Source organism: Ischnura elegans, chromosome 4 (genome assembly GCF_921293095.1).
Source record: "Ischnura elegans chromosome 4, ioIscEleg1.1, whole genome shotgun sequence".
Classification (NCBI taxonomy): domain Eukaryota; kingdom Metazoa; phylum Arthropoda; class Insecta; order Odonata; family Coenagrionidae; genus Ischnura; species Ischnura elegans.
The window spans coordinates 73774574-73793231 of NC_060249.1; the positions used below are offsets into that span (position 1 = coordinate 73774574).

Below are 18658 nucleotides of genomic sequence, written 5' to 3' on the forward strand. Positions count from 1 at the left end.
AATTAATTGACTTTTTTACTAAACATGCGGCGTCCGAACTACATTACTACATTGCTTGGTTTTCTAGCTTCATTATTTTAAGCATTGTTTTAGCGAGTTCGTAGTTTCATGTTGGTCGTTTTTACATTGTTGCTATGCGAGGAATTTGTTTGAAATAAATTAACATTCAAATTTTGCCGCCCGGGGCACGAGCCCCCTCTGCCCCGCCCTTATTACGGGCCTAGTGTTTCGTTCGTTCCGCTATAAACGAATAGAACCCTAAGTGCATCTCTTCATCTCAGCAACACCGTGCCGTTTCCCGCTACACCCATCGTCACTGATCTACCGCACTCTCGCGACCCAAAGAGGGAGTTGACGAATGGGCGTCCTTGGTATCCAATGCAACGCATAACGGAGAAAGGAAGGGAGGGATGGGTATAGTGGTCAAACAGGATGAAGTAGGGTGTTGGGTGAGGCGCATCTTACCGGAAACCGGAAAGTATGTCCATGAGCGTGCTCTTCCCGGCTCCCGATGGACCCAGGATGGCCGTCAACTTCCCCGACTGGAACTGCCCGCTGACAGACTTGAGCACGTAGGTCCCATCTGCGAAAGAAAAGAGTAAACATTAAGGCCGTTTTACACGGGGCACGGAATTGCGCAGGTTAGAGCTGCATTAATTTATAAAATGGCGTGGAATTGCGCGAACGCATGAATGAAATTAGAACAGGGGCTATTTTTCCGTCTCGCATCCACGCATTCTCGCATGTGTTCTAGCAATTCACCGCTTTACACGACGCAATTTTGATTGCGCCTTCGCACGTACGTCAGATTGCGCAATTCCGTGTACCGTGTAAAACGGCCTTTAGAGATGGTAGGATCGTGGATATTTTCGGGTTTAGTGCTACAGGCTTGTAGGCTCAGAATACTTGGGATTCAAGGAGGAACCTTCGGTATCCATGGCAGGGTTCATACCAACATCCCATTTTTAATTTTAATTTAATTTCCCTTACCACTACCTGATTTCCAGTCCCAAAATTTCAATTTCCCTGGCTTTATATCAATAGCAAAGCAGTCGTATAAACGGATTTCGTGGGTATTATAATACAAGTATGGTATTTGGAGGAGGCGACCGACAGCTGACATCATTTGTGCCATGAGGGAAGAGTATGGAAGAAAGGATGGAGAGAAACCCGGCGTCATAATTAGTCTGCTCTTACGGAAAGGCGCCAATGGGACCACGGGTTGACGTCCCACCGGACGGACTGAGTGTTGAGCTTGACTTGCCCTCCATGAAATCCAGCAATTTGATCTTTGGATTTTACTTGTTTATCGTAAAATCTTCCAAAATCGTTGGCACAATAAAGTATGATATCGCTAGTAGTGGGCCCCGGCCGCTTCCAAGGCGGTGAGGGTGTACCCTATCCCAGTGGCGGATCTAGGATAGGGACAAGGTCCTATCCCACCCTATCCCTACCCCGGAGGCGTCGTTGGGCTCCTATCGCGGCGGCGCCTTCATCCTTTTTCCTTCCCATTCCACTCCCTTTCCCGGAAGCGCGGGCGTATCAGTTAATTACTGGGTCCCGGCTCCAGTATGTTGTAACCTTCCTCATACTCTCTATCCTCCATAAAACACTCCATCAAGGATCGGGCAGTCTCTAAAAATTCTCCGCCACCGCCGGGATTTGAAGCCGAGTCTACTGGGTAGAAAGCCAATACTCTAACCACCTCACCAACCCGATCCCCTTGGGTTTTCGTGCTAGGCTCAGAATTATCGGGATTCAAGAAGGAACCTTCGGTGTCCAAGGCAGAGTTCGTGCCAACATCCCACTTTTAATTTCTCTTACCACTTCCTGATTTCCAGTCCCGAATTTTCAATTTCACTGACTTTAAAGCGATAGTAAGGCAGTCCTAAAAACGGAGTATGTGCGAAAATACAGAAAGATATATTTTAAGCCAAGCAAAAGTAGTAGCAGCAGGAATAAAGTCTACTAGCACCAAGACGAAGCTAACACATGCCGCTCACTCAGTACGGCAACAAATATCATCTTCGAAGAGGATATCAGATGATATTGGGACACTGGATAATCAGCACTTCGCGTGTAATAAACTCATTTATTTGTGCGCCGAATTTTTTATTAGCTCAAAATCACAGTCATTAACTGTAGCGGGGCTGATAATAGATTTAAAAAATCACGAACCAGAAATTAACTGGTGACATAATTCATACAATGATTGAGTCAACTTGAAAATTGCTCATTTTCTCGACTTTTGATATTGGAAAATTTTCAGCCAAAACATGATAACAACTCAAGGATAACGTGATAGCAGCAGGAAAATAATCAGAATACGGGAGAAAAGGTAAAGTACTTCCTTTTTTCCTCTTGAGAAACTTAGGAAAAATAACAATTTAATGATAAAAAACATACTGCACAACTAATGATGGCGGTTTTTATAGTTTCTATGATATTCAATTGCATTATTGAATTGTTTATTATAGATTGAATTATTTTATCTATATTATTGCTGACGATTCTTGAGGCCATTAATTCATTGGCATCAATGCAATGTAACGCTTCACACATTTCCGTAAAAATGCATAAATCAATGCCTTTCCGACGAAATGCATCAAAACCAACAATATAAGGCAAACCAGTTTACCAGAGTAGGGTAATGACGAGGCTTTGACGATGAATTCGAAGAAGGTAAATAATTACATACGCATGACAGAAGTTTGAATGCACTAGGTTTGCCAGGAAGCGAAATGTCACAAGGAACAGGTTAGACCGCTCCACGGCCTATAAAACCACTGCAAATTACTGGAAAGGAATCAACAAGTTCATGGAAGGGGACGCTGTGAACTACGTATCTATTAAAATGTCTACTGCACTGTTCCTTTTTTCAGTTCAAATAATATACATACAGTCTATTTTTCGAAATAAATCAATTCTGCGAGGACAACTGGAATGAAATAAGGGTTTGGAAAAGAGTGAACTTGATACTGACCTTTAGGCTCACTCTCATATAACCTTATCACTGTTAAATGATAAAAAAAATGTTCAAAACCCTTTTAATCGGGAGTTTTACAGTTTGATCCATCGACCGAAAACTCACAATGACAACTTATGGCCTCTTCAACTCATTAACGAAGGGAAGGACATTTGAGATGGGTATTAGAGGTTAATCATTGTGGGATTGAGGTAAATATATATAGTAACGGGGTAGTCAGAAAACAGATTTAAATGTGGGCATAATATTCTGGCCGGTTATCCATGGAGGAAAATTCCGTCGGTTCTTAACGAGAAAGGTCGTGATAAATTTAGCAGATCCATATTAAACGCCTGATTACACGAAACATTTACATGTACAATTTAATGTCTGATTGCATGAATGATTTTTGTGAACCGGAACGGAACATGTACGAATGCATGAACCAAAATAGAACAGGTTCTATTTTCTGTACAATTAATGCTAATGCATCGTGTAACCAGGCCTTAAGAATTACTCAGCATTCACATTTATCAGGGAAAACCTTCAGTTTGCGGCTGCACACGAGATGATGCATTTATCCACCCCGTGGGCAAAATCATGGAGACTTATCGCTTCCGCGCGACTGAATCCGTCGCAACGGGACGCGAGGGGGTCGTCGACTCCTTACTTCGCGTGGTTCGGTGCCCTCGAATGCTCCCGGCAGCATCGGTCATCCTCCCCGACGCGGTTTCAGGGACGCAACATTCCGAATCCGGGTCAAGAGATTCCCGGGACGACTCCCACCGTTGAGTTTCCCCACCACCACCGTTGACGGCGCCACCCTCTTTCCCGGTTCATTGAGATCGGCGAATGCCATCTCGCAAGTCGTGCGCACCTCAGAGTAAGTACGTATTACGAACGGACAAGAACGCACAAGGTGGTTTTGCAGTGATCAGGGACGAATTTAAGGGGGTGGTACAGGGGTCATGACCGAACCCCCAAATTGTATCAATTTTTATTTTTATTAGTTCAATAGTTTTTGTATCCTTGAAAAGAATCAAAGGGAGTGCATATGCAAATGCATGGGTACAGGTCTCCCAAACGTGAGAGGAGTTAAAAGGGGTATTTATCGTAGATATTGACTCTATCCAGGGGCGCAGCTAAGAAATAAGGCTAAGGGGGTTTTAGGCGCAAGTAATACTTAGGAGTGTGGGTGTATTGCATACCCGCCAGGGTAAGCAGGAGTTGCGGGGACCCTCCTCCAGAAAATTTTTAAGAGGAATGGTTCAAAATTATGAGTTTTACGGCTTTCTGAGGGATATTTGATTAATCCTATTACTATGCTATAATTAATACTGATCCAATAAAGTAAAATGGATTAAATTAAAAAAATTCTCTGAGCTCTGGGGGGGGGGGGGATTTATCCCCCAAAACCCCCCTGCTGCGCCACTGACCTTATCCATGTAGATATTGACCTCGTAGTGTGTGCCCACTGATTATCACGCATGATAAATGATGAACTTAAAAATTCCATAATCGTTTTTTTATATTTTGTAAATCATCACTAGCTACGGACTCAAAATTATTAGATTATTACTTTCCATTTCTGGAAGGAAATATCGACGGTTGAGTGCAGAAAATCTTTTTGCGATTATTATATTCTAGAGGATGAGAATCGTTACTATGGCAGCATGTTTATATTATCGTTAGTTCTTCCGCCGGTAGCTCTCCTACGCCTATTAAGGAAGGAATGCGGGTATAAGAAAAGGGTCAGTCGACGGATCTTGGCGTAAAACAAGTGACGCGCATGGAACGCAGTTTGGAGTACGAACGTACTCTCTTCCGCACCTGATTATGAACCTCCGTTTTTTTACCCGAGGAACCGGTTCCGTTGGACTGGACTTGTGGCCTCAACAAACTCATGCCCGCAAGTGCGAACAGTGGGAGAAAAAAAAGTACTCCTTTTCCCGTGGGATGAAAAATCTTCTCCCAGTATCCGCATGCACACCTTCACCTATCAACAAGCCACGCCCTACAAATGCAATTCATCAAAGCAATTTAATGCACGAGAAATCGTTCGAAATTTGGTGCTAACGAAGATCGATGAAGATGAAATGGATCGATCGAGTAAATGATGAGAAAGATCTAAAAAGATAGGGAGAAAAAAAGAGAAGTCTTCCGTATATCATAAGTAGAAGACGGAACAACTTATCAGAGAACTCCAGAAATAAGTGACTTTGTTCGCAGTCACGCGCACAGGTGCAGAGTTAAGTACACCAACGGATTATCACCAACAGACGCAAAGTTAAATACAGTGTGGACTTGTGACGTCAACATCTTGTACGGTAAAACCCATCCCGAAATTCGCTCTGAGAAAATGGCTTGGTGGTGTACATGGCTAACACACCTGACCGGCAATCGAGAGATCCAGGTTCGAATCCCGGCTGAGTCAAATATATTTTCCATGGCGAACTTCATCCGTTGGTGTATTTATTAGGGAACATCATGAGTCATGATGGATTAAAAAAAGTCGTTAAAGGACAGGTGGACGGAATAAGGGCGAAGGGTAGCCCCGAAGCGAAACTGTAATTAGTTCTTGTGCAGGGATATTTTTCTATAAAGTGTGTACCATTCTTTTGTTTGTTGAGTAGTTTTCTTTTAAAAATCATTCACTGTCTATACAAAAGCATAACTTAGGAGTATTTCAGGATAAGGAAAAAATGGATTCAATGGGCTTTGGACAAACGGTGATACCGCTTCAATCGATTACCGCGATCTGATCAAAAATCTGGATGGGATAAAGCACAACCTACCTTGCCCTAATAAAATATAGTGAAGTTCGAAGCGCCATGGAATGCTATACAAGGAATTTTACACAGAAATATATTATTGTTCGTAATAAGATAGATAACTTATTTAATTCCTCGGATTTAAGGCATATCTCATGGGCGCATCGGGGGGCAGGAAAGGGTAGCAGCTGAAGAAGCTATAGTACTACAGCTACTAGAAGCAATAGTAAATTTAGTTCAAAATAAAATGTTTGAACAAATTTTCTTTAAATCCCAGAAAAGTGATGGTAGTATGAAACATGCAATTAAAATAAAAAGTTTTTCCCGATCAAATGGTTTAAAAAAATACAAAGCGCGGTTATAATTTTCTTAAAATTTTCGTTTCATAACCTTTTCTGTGTTACAACTTGAACGACCACGGCTTGCACCCCTCTAGTTTTGATCCTGGGTACGCCCTAGGCACATCTTAATGCAAAGCACACTCAATTGGCGCATTGACGGACACAATTAAGTGAAAGTGAACACAGGAAAGCACATCGGTGAACAGGTTTTAGTTTCCCAATGTGCCCACAGCACCGCGTGGGCACTTCAGTCTTTTCATAAGGGGTAACAACGAAATTATGGCCAGAGGACAAAGGAGATTCTGAGGCCTGATTCAGGACAAGGTCGACGAGTATTTAAAGAGAAAAATTCTTTTTTCTCACTCCCCGAAAATGATTGCGAGGTCACTGACTGGAAGAGGAAATTCGTCGAAATGATTACGGAAACAGTTAATTATACTTCATAATATTTTTGGCCCAACCACGGCCTCTTAGGAGAAATTCATTTTTAAGATTTTTAATATCATAAAATTGACCTAAATACATCGAAACCGAGGTGATTTTTCACAATCTTAAAACAAGGATAAAATTTCAAAAATCAGTCAACCGTTTCCTTTCTTTTATTTCTACTGCCACCGAATTTCTCTCAATGTAATATACTTCCTTCAGTTTGAAGAATTTTCATTAGCAAATCATACCATTATATTATACTGAAATCCACTTCTGAGATGCTTTTCAGATGTTTTAAACGTTGACATAGTAAATTTCACCATAGCTCCTTGCACCAAATTACAAGCAAAATATAATATCCAAAGTCTGAAAGAAAACAGCGGCAGGAGAAGACAGCAAAAGAAATAGGCAATGAATGATTTGTAAAAGAAAACTACTCAGAAAAAATGGTAAAAATTTAAAGAAAATTATCCCTGAACAAGAACTTATTGTGGACTATAAAAATATAAAGCTTCTCTGGTTCCGCGGTGCATTCGAGAAAAGTCACCGGATGAGTGATTAAGATTATCGTAAGCACAAGGGTTCTACAAAACGACTTATCATTCGTGATAAAGAAATTACCAAATAGAGTATTAAAAGATATAAATGTTAAAATAATCATGACACAATAATTACATTGGATTATGAGAACAAGAGTTTTATGTAGCATGAAACTATAGACATTCGAATCGATAGAAGCAGGTCAAAATTTGATATTTATCGGTGAAGGGAAGAAGCAAAGAAATCATGGCAAAAATTTCACGTTGTTGACAGCAGTGAGAGGACTCAACTGAATGAAAGAGGACGTACATAATACGGCACAACCCGCCTCATAAGTTTATAAGAGAAAAATACATGAAGAGCTGCGGAAAAATACGAATGACATGACCCAATTACACCATATGTGACAATGTCAAATGAAAATGTAGAAAAACACCATTTAAGTGGAAGAGTTACACTTTAACTGATAAGTGCCAAAAATCAGGCGTTCACTGCCCTCACAACGCATCTAACGCTATGAATTCGTTTAAAGGTGAGTTTTTAAGGAGCACGAGTTTACCCATTCGTGAAATGCAACTGTCTCCGAAATGGACCAATTTTTTACCGCCAAGATCGCATAGCGTAAGTAGTAACTTAAGAAACGCTTTCTCCATCTTCGACTGGTTTGCCCACAGGCAGACAGGTGCAATATGTATTCCTGCATTTACGCTCCATAAGGAAAACGAAACGTGCCGGATATTGCGAAATCTGGCAGTGCTTTACCCACTCTTAGTTAGACTTGGGCAGAAAAATATTCGAAAAGAATTTTTAGAGTATTCTGAAATAAAAAAAATCTTGTACTAAAATTTAGAATTGAATATCGTGAGAAGAAGACTGCATAACCTAATGAACCACATTTTGACACAGTATAGTTTCGTAAAGAGGATCGTAAAAGGGCAATTGCAGGGAGAAAACGACAAATAATACATCGTTTGAGATGTATAGATCAGATAAGCTGATCACAGCAGTAGATAAGCTGTAGTATACAGATATCTCCAATGCACAAACGCTCAACAATCGCCCACCGAATCAAATCCGCTCATCTAGTACTACTAGGGCTACAAGATGAGCGGGTTTGATTTGGTGGACGATTTTTGAGCGTTTGTGCAGTGGAGGTATCGGTGCGTAAACACGAAAAAAATAGGCAGAAAGGATAGCTGGATAGATCCAATCCTTGGATTGTTTCCCAATTATGACTAAAAATTTGGCGCGAGAATGCAGCCTTTTATTTTTCATTAATCTCGGAAAAATTATAATGATTTAAATACCTACTTCCTTCTCGCAACATGATAGTACACAGCATGACACTGGAACAAATAATGGATATCATTTGATGAACGATTTTTGCTGGTCATTCGTTTTCCAATTGCCTTAACCCTGTGAAAACTTATCGATCGATATTGTATTTTATGTCTAACCATGCAATATGAATTTGCAGAGCTAATAATCGGCATGAATCATGATCATACAATTCATTATCGTTAAATTTGTATTTTTTTACATTTTAATAAAAACCTTAAGACTGTGAATAAATCTCATTGTCCTGAAAAATCAATCAATTTTTTCTTACCCGAATATGTATATTGTTTGCAACGAATCACATTGAAATAACAGCGAGAAATAATAGGTAAATTTAATTCATTCAATAGCCGTCTTTTTCCACGGATTCAATTAAAATGAAAATATTTCATGACATTAGGATTAATACGAGCGGATTCCGAATCTATTCACGCAAAGACGACAGGTAATCCCAAAGCCGCAGTGAATACCGCTGGCAGCAACTGAATGCCTTTCTTCCGTGATTTCACACCATACAATTATCTTGTTTATCTCCACAGTGAATGATTCGTATAAGTGACATGTGACCACAGTCTTGACTTTATGGCTGATTTAAGCGCCTTGACGACAGTTTCTTTACTACCCTCTCAGGCTATTTGCGGCTGAGGCAGTATACCATCGCTTCCAGCCGGCAGTATATTTCCAAAACCCTCTGGCATCGTATGCCTAGTGTCAATTAACAACCTCAGATGACACGAAAACCATCGTCATTATTTACTTGAGAACCCTTCATATTTTCGATAGAGTTATAAAACGATTCCTACCAACCGAATATCCAGAATAGGTACAATATCTACGCTACGAAAATTTAAGAACATCGAAAAATCCATGGTCATTATTACTGGCTTCGTGACAACATCACAAAATGATGGAAATTGAGAAATTGAAATTTTAATAAACATGAACATATGCGTTTCTAACGCCATATAAATTCATTATCTAGCGGGTTTCCTAAACATCGATATTATAATTCCGTCAATTTACTCAAATCGCGCAAACATTCCAACTCCACATGTATGAATCCATGAAGTAACAAGTAGTTATACGGATGAAATAAAATTCTTAGATATTAGGGATCAATCTTACCGGAACAAATCATTCACAGATCCAACATTTTAAGAGGAGATCGATCGCTTATATGACAAGCCATGAAGAATATAAAAACGTCACCTAAGATAATATTGATCATGATGATTTTCCCGGCTTTATGGTCTTTCTTTGATTCTCTGAACCACGACTGTCCACGGAGCTCCGCGGTCATAAAGGTCGCTACTCGAGGAGTGAGAAACAACTACGGCAAAACCTTGACCATGACTAGAAGGATAATGGCGGGAAAAGGAAAGAATCAATTTTCCGTTCGAGGAAGAAAACGCCCAAGGATAACTTTGGCACCTCAGTTTTAAGAATTGTGAGCACGGAAATCCCAGCTTAAATGTGGGAAGAGAGCCAAGTTACGAATATATCAACCACGTCATTGGATCACAGTGGTGCTACCAGGCCTCATCAATAATTCAGGGACTCGACTGAAAGCGAAGCGTGTCGAGGGCTTTTTGAGGCATGCCGAAAGCGAAAAGCGACACGAAACTCGATACCAATGAGAAACCAATGGGCACGCGTTGCTTCTCCATTGCAGCCTCGTGAAAACATCATCCAGGTGATATTTGGTGAGGCAAAATAAAGCGAATATTCAGACCAAAAATAATTCCGAATTAGGGATGTCGCCACGACTGCGCAATACAAGACTAGCATATTCCCATTTATCCCGCATTTTGCAACTGTTTCTGTACTTGTCACATTTAATAGATGGATATCATCCTTCGCCACTTAAAGAAAAATAAGAATTACGTGTTGCACGTGGAATTTTACATGAATTTATACATGCATTAGTATTATTCCCGGATGTTTTAGCCGACTCGTCCTCATAATTCGATACAGGTATTTCATGGCTTTTTATTGTTTCATGTTTGTTATACATGGTTTCATGTTTTGTTTGTTACACATGGTATTTCATGGCGATGGTTTACATGGCTTTCCAGAGGATTCTCTATTTTCATTTATTGTTAGTATAATAGCTTCTCCATTTAACATTGTATTAAATAACAAAAGCCTAAGGAATACATCAATCGATCACAGGTATATTAAGATGATTCAAATAAGAGGGAAAATTGTAAGAAAAATATAAGCCACTAGATTATTTTTTATCGTATTCTCAAAATTGATTTCCACTTCTAAGACGTTTCCTTTGTAAGAGTGGCGAGCTTAATATCTAAATTTAAACGACTCGGAATATCAATAAATTTATCGTAAACTTCAAGAATATGAAAATATAATCATTTAAATTTACTCAAAACGTTAGTCACACACGGACGGGCAACTAGGCGAATTTCGGACCACACGCTAAAATTTCATGTATTGTGGTTATTTTATACATATGAAGGTAGAATGCACGCTATAAAATGACTTAAAACTCGGTTCCATGAATTTATTTTAATTCCTAAATAAGGTATAAAACTAAAAATTAAGCGGTGTGCCTGGTTTACAAGATATATTGCACGAAAGAAGCAATGCAAACACATGCGCGCCAAATCAAATTACAGACACTTGATGGCGGTTCCGCAAAAATTCCTCGTAATTAGCGCCAGAATGAAGAAGAATTAATAAAGAGAATTTTCAGCTTCTCCGTCATATTTTTGGTTGAATAATATATTTTACAACATGGAAAAATAAATCGATTCGTTTCCATCGGTACCTAAGGGTAATATGCCACCACAAAAAAAATAAAATAATATCACCCTTCGCCTTATCCATTAACATAGTTTCAAGGAAAAGTGCCCATGGGGCGAATATACATTCGATCAAGGGAGTTACGACATCGGCAATTTAGGGAGCGATGGAATGCACAGATCCCTTTCAAATAATGTTGAAACCAGAGAGTTGGACTCGATATTACCTCAGGCTAAAGGGAATGAATGCATTGGTTCAAGCAAGAGTGCCCGCAAACAAATTAATCCAATTTCTTGATCAACTGGAGCTAAGGAATTTTAGTTAGTCCAGTAATTCCATCAAAAACTCTTGGAGCATGGACTTATATTTGAAATTACATGAAAAATTATTTGTTCCGCCATCCATGGGCAAGTACGACTATTTGTATTGTAAAACTAAGGGCTTCCCTTGAGTCCTTCATGCGACAGAGTAAAAATAAATACCTTCCTTTTTCAATAAGAAAAAGAAATAAAACACAACTTCAGTTTGAGCGATACTTGTGAATGAAGGTTGTTCATGGAAACACGAGGTGAGCCGTTTCATAACGAAGAACTGTTGCGGTGAATTAATGTCGAAGCTAAATAACATCCATCATGCTTCACTAAAAAGCCATTGAAACGAAAGGGGGGATTTCTGAAAGAACGGACAGGTCTTCTCATAAACACCAGAGACACCTTAGAATAAACATAATCCTTTATGTTTAACGAAACGACGTGTTGCCTAAATACGAGCGAGGCATTCACCTTTCAGCAACATTTTTGTACCTCAACGAATTGAAAAACGGATCAATGCTGTATAGTCTTAAGTCCGTTTCGTATCTAATACTGATAATGTTAAGAGATATTTTCGTCACAGCAAGATCGAAACACCAAATAATCAACCGCAAATATTCGTTTCAATCTTCGAGTAGCATCGGAGTATTTTTCATGATCGCCTTTCAATGGCATCAAAAATTACACAAGCATTCGTCAATGATTCACTCGCACGTTTGAAATTTAAAAAACTTAATTTCAATTCAATCCGAGGGATTCGATATTTCAGGGCCACGGACCAGTTCAAGGTATTCACCGATCCTCCACAGATTTCTCCCCAGTCAACAGCGGTGTAAACCTCACGCCTACGAGTGGCAAATCCACCCATTACCATTCATACAGTGTACGACGCACTAATTCCGCTTACGAATAGACTTCTAAGTCCGATTCGGCCTTCGGAAGGTTACACCGAATAGCTTACCGCCAATTGGGGTGAGAACTGACACACATCTTCGCTGTCGTTGAAAGCGAAATCCTCAATGCTCAATTTCCTTGCTCCATTTAATAAAATCCGAAGATACAAGCGCGATGGAGTGGAATTTTTCCACAAAGAAATAAACACTTGCAATTTTCTGCGATTATTAATTATGGAAATTATTATTTTTTACTCATTAACAATTTTCCACGATAATCAAAAGTGAAAAATTGCAAGTGTTTATTTGAATTTGAATATATTTGAATCTATCTAACATCATGCACAAGAGCTTGCGCGACAATTTCGTCAGGTTCCCGATGCACAGAGCACTATAATTTTTGCAATAGAATCTATTAGTCAGCAATTTTTCATATAAATCAATTTTAAATTAATATGCAGTCATAATGTAAACTACATTTTAAAAGAATAGAGCTGATTTTTAACTTTATTCTAATATGTCAAATAAAAATGTAAAAAGAAAAAATATAATATTAATTTTACTTTAAATACTCACTATCGTAAAAAAATACGTTGTTCGCCGTAATCGAGACATTGCAGTCCACGAAATTCCAAGTTTTCTAGTTCCAAATTAAATGTTTCCACGCATTCACCCAATCTTCATGTATTCACTAATGCACTAATACAGCGACATTTTAATTACAAATACTCGAAAACGTTTAGGGCTTAAATGCACTCCCAGCTGCCCTTAAAATAGATTTGAACGGATACGATATATTCAGCACACAACGACGTATTTTTTTCAAAATTTAATTTCATGGGGTGGAGCAGGGGAGCATAGTAGTTAGTAAGTTTTCAGATTGCACAGAAGCATCAATAGCAGATTTTCCGGGTGCTTTGGGGGGGTTCTTACAGATTTTCATACAAACTCTATGATATGGAAGTTTTCTTCGTCGGACACCCTAAAAATTGAGGACTATGGGGAAGGAAAAAAATAATTGAAAATGCACCAATGCACGACGTCCACTATCCTCTGGTGTCCTCGAATGAGACGCGGCGTCCGCGAGTCAAGACTGCCTACGTAACGCGGGGACCACGTGACCGTGGAAATCGTATGCATAGAACCAGACAGTTGGCGTCGACTCGAGCAGGTAATCAAGACGGTTCGCGGGGGGGCTGAGAGCGGTGGGCGCCGATCCTACAGCAAGTCCCCGCCTCTCCTCCATCGGTCTCTCCCTGCGACTGTTCGCTTTATGCCCGCACGGCTCGCTTCCGTGTTCGAGTACGGCATTCCGCGATGAAAAGGCGGCGAACGGGGACTTTGCTTATTCAGGTGATTTATGTCTCGCCTCTTACGTTATCCGACGCTAAATACGTTTGAGCTGAGGGAGCCAAAGGCGAGTGACCTGACAGGACAGCCTCCGGCGATCGGATAGCCTCCATACGCGAGATGCACAGGGAAAAGTGCAAATCGCACGGGGAAAATGGGAGCTGAAGAACCAAAGGAATTCTACGAAGGAAGACCCGAGCTAGGGAATCGATAATTCAAACACATTTCCTGTAGAGATACAGGTTAGCGAGATTATTATGACCCAGTGGCGCCGACTCCATGGGGCCTGAGGGGTCCCGAGCCCCCTCAAAAATTCGTAATGGGTGTGAGGAATAAATGTGTCAGGCTTGTCGATTTTCCCCGTAGTGTCCAGATATCAATATTCGAGTTATCAGGGTTCTAATGTTGATAATATGATTCTTCTAAAATGCTTAAAAAACTTCAAACTCACTACTTATAAAATTTCCCGGGGAAAGATCCCCGATTTGGACCCCCCCAATATTTTTTGTAAGTCGGCATCCCTGTCATGACCTCCGAAGTAGAATGTTTTATCAATCAGCAACGGATGATGCTAAAACGAGAAGATTTCAGTGATTGCGGAGGTTTTAGTTTTTATAAAAATAGTAGGTATGATATCCTCCTGCAATCCCTATTCAGGGGGCGAATCACGGTATTTGTTCATTGGCGCTTCGTAGAATGCAATACCTATCAGCGATATTGCGTCTGAGTTCTGAAGTCTAGAAACTTAGAGATATTTATCGAATATTTTTAAAGATTGCTTATGCAAGTGGTGAAATGTACTTTCATTAGATAGGCATCGCAAAAATTAACATCTTATACCGCAATAACTAAATAAAATGAAAATAATGCAAATTAATTAAATAAAAAAATAATTATTCCAGGGAAGCGGTCCCCGTACCCTCTACCTCCGCCACCGGCAATAATTCCGTTCTGATGCTATGTTGCGCCGTCGCTGCGCAGAGAGCAGAAAACGAATAATGCTGGCCAAAACATCAAAATTCCAAAATATGAGCCATGTGATGAGCCAAATTAATTTTTTTTCCAGTTATTGGATATAAAAAAAATACACGGGGTCGAAGTTTAGGAATTTCGTGAAAAACGGCCCCCTCCGATTTTCTCCCTAAATTGTCAAGGGTAACTTCGAGCTGTACTTTAATGGATTAACTTGAGGAAATAATCTTTTACGCCACATTATTATATCGCTCTTTAACTGATGGTATTTCATAGATTAAATGGTGAGTTCAAAACAAATACGGAGAAAAAGTAAAGGCCGAAATTACTCGATAGCTTCTTTTCCTCAAAATAAAAAACAGTACCTCTCGATTCTTAATTAGCCCAGATTATTCTATGAATTACACATGAAGAAATACCATCTTTCTAAAAGTCCTAAATATGGCCTTATTCTGGTAAAAAAATCTTAAAGAATTCATCAGGATCAGTTAGAATCAGAGCAGCAGTATGAGAGATATTTTAAATTGGATCACATAGAAAGATGCTAGGGATTACTTCAGTATTTGGAGATTGCTGACCGCTTATATTTATATAAGCGTAATATATTCCACATGATTCCGCTAGTTTTCTCTTATGCATTCCCTTATCTAAGGTGTATTTCACGTGCAAAAAGAAATATGAATTTATGAAGAAATATATGGAAAAGATAAAAAAAATTGAGTTCAAAATATCTGGGAGGATGAAAACGACCTAACACAACGTAAAACTTGTTCCAGGAAACGATGAAAAAACCACGCAAATGACCTGAATGACTACATAGGTAGGTAATAACCTTTCTTTGAGAGAAAAAAACTAATATCTTTTAACGGACATAAGTTGAAACATTACTTTCTTCTCATTTTTCCACGACTCAATGGTAAACTGAGGCGAGTTGGGAGACTTGGGCTGTTGCAAACAAAGCGGCAATAAATTAAAACCCGGTTAAAATCTGAAGCTATAAATTACATAAACACACGTTTACTTCATTCCTACTCCAGTTTACAGAGAATATTACCAAGCGAAACCGCACAACGGATGTGGTGCTCGCCGCAATGGAAAAGTAGTAGGCTTGCCTGAAGAGAACCCTTGCAATCAAGCACCGGATACGGATTCGGGTGGTGTTTCAAGCACGTGCGTTCCCGGGAGTTAATCGCTCGAGTAAGAGGAAGCGTTAACGTACAACAAGTCCCCCTGATAATTTAAAGAGGCTCGACTTCTTTGGATAGGTTGGTAAGCGTAAAATTAGAGAAAGAATTCGTTCTTCCCATGAATAACTCCGGGCCAACAAGGTTACCCCAAGTCCAGAAAAATCGGACCACAATAATTTTAACACTTTACGCCTGAAATTTCTAAGCAATTTAGAAAATTATCCATTAAAAAGAAACGAAACACCATAATGGCCCATCTGCAGTGATGTAAAATTAAAACTGTTATAACGCCGCGAATTTTGTATTTGATGTTTTGATGATTCTATAACTGATATCGATGATTCTGTAACTGATTTTTTGCTATAAATCAGTCCTAAATTAAAGTATATTTGATATACTGTATACTTCAGAATGAATTTTGAGTGCATCGTTTTAGGAAATGATAAAGGTTTCCAAAAACACAGAATTTTTCACGAAATTTCATTTTCTTTTAAATTAGTTTTCTTCATTTTTATTTCCATATATATCAAGATTTAGCTTTATCTTTCATTGAAGGCTTTCGTCTCCTAAATTATGTTTAGGGCACACTTTAACCTCGACATTTAAAATACTTAACTTAGTGTAGTGTGAGCTCAAGAGTTTGTGCGTACATATGTTTTTACATTGTTCTTCATCCAAACATGATGTACACAACATTTATTTTCCATTTCACCGTAAACAGCACATTGCGGCCTTTACAACGGGTTTATCAACAACGCACAACAAAAACATCCATGCCCTGGTTAGAGATCACCTACCCAGGCGGGATTCGAACCCGCGACCTACGGATTGGCAGGCGAGGACTTAACCCCACCGCCACCGAGGCCGGCAAATCGTAATTCAATGAGGAACTGGAAGGCATATTAAGTTCCACAATTCATTATTGCTTCTTCAATCATATATTCTAAAACCTGCTTACATACCGGAGTATTTCAGAGTTTTCGACTCTTCCTTTTAGCGAGTAATTTATTTATTTTTTAATTCAGCATTATTGGAGTCGTTTGAAATGGAAAGAAAATTTCTATACCGAAACACCTGGCCGGATGGACGGATAAGACAACAGAGGAGAAAACCGGGGGATGGTCAGAAAAAGAATGCATTATTGCGAGGATAGAGAGTTACGATAGGCACATATCAGCGAAACTAAAGAAAACAACAGGAGGCGTGCAGATATTCCACAGGTGCTTTCAAGGTGAGTGATGGGTGAAGTCACCAGGGCGTGAGCAGCCGCTACTCTTTTATTTTGAAACCGGAAACAGTAAAAAATATATATGACTTGATTCTTTCCCGGCGAATAATGTGGGCGAGTCACGAGGGCGTGAGCAGCCGATACTCATTTATTTTGAAACCGGAAAAAGTAAAAAATACATGTGATTTGATTCTTTCTCGGCGAATAATGTGGGAAAACGTTTCTCGGGATTCCCATCGCGTTAAAACCAATGTTGAATAAGTAAATTTGGCATTGAGTCATGCTAGCTCGTTGTCTGATCCGAATGTTCCCGGGCAGCTGTCACTTATTTTTGTCATAAGCATATTGTTAACAACAAATATAGTTTGGTATGGAGTAGTTATTACAGCCACAGACTCGTATTGTAGCCTACATTACTATTGAGTGTGACGGAAGAAGAGAAAATGTAAATATCTAAATATTTTCTCAAAATCCATTCATGATTTAACTAGTTGCCACTAAATTTTATTTTTTAATATAGTACGGTTATGTGCCTAGATTATAAAATAAAAGTTAGGGGAAATTCTGAGAAATAGTACTTGATAAAGGTTAATGAACAATCTTTTAACATTTAAATATATGAAAAACAGGGACGGGGATTTTATAATATTTTACGCAGCATTTTATGCAAAGTCATAGCTTCAAGTTATAAATCATGGCTCATCGAAAATTTGGTAATGAAATAGGAGGATTTGTATAACTCAAGGCACGTTTTTGTTTTCAAGGCAAAAATGCGAAAAACATTCATACGCGCAAAAAACGGACGAAAACATTTCTTCGTAAAACGATCTGCAATTATTTAGCTGGAGGTGAATGAATGAATGAATATTTTTATTATGCTCTATCTCAAACCTATGAGAGCAAAAAATAGAAAATACAGAAAATGTTCTACTCTTAATAAAAACCATTTTGACAAAAATATGGCATTATGGATATTATTGCTGGGCTAACAAGTAGTAGATATTTAGACAAAAAATGTAAAATATTCAATACTAATAACATAAAAATATAAGTTTTAACACAGATAGTAATGAACACACACATACATATACACATTTATGTAGAGAGTTTTGATTACATCACAACTTTACGATGATAACTTCAATGAGTTGAGGAGACTAACTTAAGCCCCAGACTTCAAATAGGAGTACAGCCTTCCTTTAAACGACTGAAGTGATTGTGACGTCTTTATATTTGGCGGTAGAGAGTTCCAGAATCTAGATGCAATTAGATGAAAAGATTTGAAATGCATGGAGGTGGATATAGACCCAAACAGAATTTTCATCAAAATCTGAGACCTAAAGGGACAAACGTTAGTTGAATTGAGTCGAAAGAACCATTCGAGATCGACTGGAACAATATCCATGGAGTGTGCGAAGTTAATTCTATGAAGCACCGATTTTATCACGATTCCCCACGAAGCTGAGCTGAAAAGGAAGCATCACTACTTCTATATAGGGCTTATTTTTTCTTTTTTTTTACAAACGCAGAACTAATTTTAATGCTTAGGCCATCAACTTGAAATATTCAA

At 39.0% G+C, this 18658-nt stretch overlaps 1 protein-coding gene across 1 annotated transcript in view; it reads right to left on the minus strand.

The window, feature by feature from the left end:
- Positions 1 to 18658, minus strand: part of LOC124157668 (ATP-binding cassette subfamily G member 4-like) — a 58314-nt gene that overhangs the window by 13457 nt on the left and 26199 nt on the right. Inside the window, exon 2 of the mRNA XM_046532602.1 lies at positions 466 to 583. Within this exon, the coding sequence (XP_046388558.1) occupies positions 466 to 583 (118 nt within the window). The remainder of the gene's footprint in view (positions 1 to 465; positions 584 to 18658) is intronic.